Source organism: Octopus bimaculoides, unplaced genomic scaffold (genome assembly GCF_001194135.2).
Source record: "Octopus bimaculoides isolate UCB-OBI-ISO-001 unplaced genomic scaffold, ASM119413v2 Scaffold_12528, whole genome shotgun sequence".
In the NCBI taxonomy this organism is placed as follows: Eukaryota; Metazoa; Mollusca; class Cephalopoda; order Octopoda; family Octopodidae; genus Octopus; species Octopus bimaculoides.
The window spans coordinates 68464-69563 of record NW_026356536.1 but is presented as its reverse complement, the minus strand read 5'-3'; the positions used below and the strand labels follow the sequence as shown (position 1 = coordinate 69563).

Sequence of the window (1100 nt, the reverse complement as noted above, 5' to 3'; positions counted from 1 at the left end):
AATGCAACTTTCAAAGCTAACCTCCTAAAAACTTTTAACTTAGGAGGTTAGCTTTGAAAGTTGCATTCCCTCGCAATTGGTAAAAATGTGCTTATTTTGGTGTTTTTGACTTATGAAGTCCCTCTAAGCGTGAGGCATTATTGCATAGTAATGCCCTTATATAAAGTATATATATATATATATATATATATGTTTATTTATTTATATATACACACACATAAGGATAAGCACATTAAAAGGGATCGTTGGTAGTGAAAGTTTTGGGAACCACTGGGTTATACATACATACATACACCCCTAGCATTTAAACTGATCATATCCAGCCTAAATATTCTACTAGTTTTAGGTCCAAACCAGTCAGATCTAGCCTTTCACACCTACCTTGCAATGTCATTCTATAAATAAACATCATCAAAATCTTGAAGCGTGATTAATGCAAAATCTTGTTCATGAATAAGTAATTACATTGGACTGAGTGATCTGAATGTTTAATGATTGATTGTTTCCCCGAATAATATTTCTCTGTTATCTGTTTTGTAGATCGTTGAAGAGGAGACCGGTTATGACTATGTCTGTAAAGAGAGAAGGTGGTCGAAAGTGGCCTGTAGACTTGGGTTACCCACTGGAAAAGGATTAGGATCCATAATTAAGGCTCACTATGACCGCATACTCTACCCATTTTGGCTTTTTAAAAATGACCAGCCCTTTTCACACAAGGTAAGTGGAACTTCTTGTTGTCACTGTTATATCTGAACTGTTATAATATCAAGCGTTCTTGATGTTCCCTTATTACTCTCCAACTGTTCCCTTATTACTCTCCAACTGTGTATCCTCAACAAGCACTCCATGCTGTCTCTATTCAATAATTCCTACAATCTGCACATTATATGACTGTGCATATGACACTCTTCCCAGACTGTTCTGCGTATGCTCATCATCATCATCATCATCATCATCATCATTGTTTAACGTCCACTTTCCATGCTAGCATGGGTTGGACCGTTTGATTGGGGACTGGTGAGCCAGAAGGCTGCACCAGGCTCCAATCTGATCTGGCAGAGTTTCTACAGCTGGATGCCCTTCCTAACGCCAACCACTCC

General features: G+C 38.1%; 1 protein-coding gene across 1 annotated transcript in view; it reads left to right on the top strand.

The window, feature by feature from the left end:
* Positions 1-1100, top strand: part of LOC106868491 (lysine-specific demethylase 5A) — a 65922-nt gene that overhangs the window by 6977 nt on the left and 57845 nt on the right. Inside the window, exon 3 of the mRNA XM_052978276.1 lies at positions 541-717. Coding sequence (XP_052834236.1) covers positions 541-717 — 177 coding nt within the window. The remainder of the gene's footprint in view (positions 1-540; positions 718-1100) is intronic.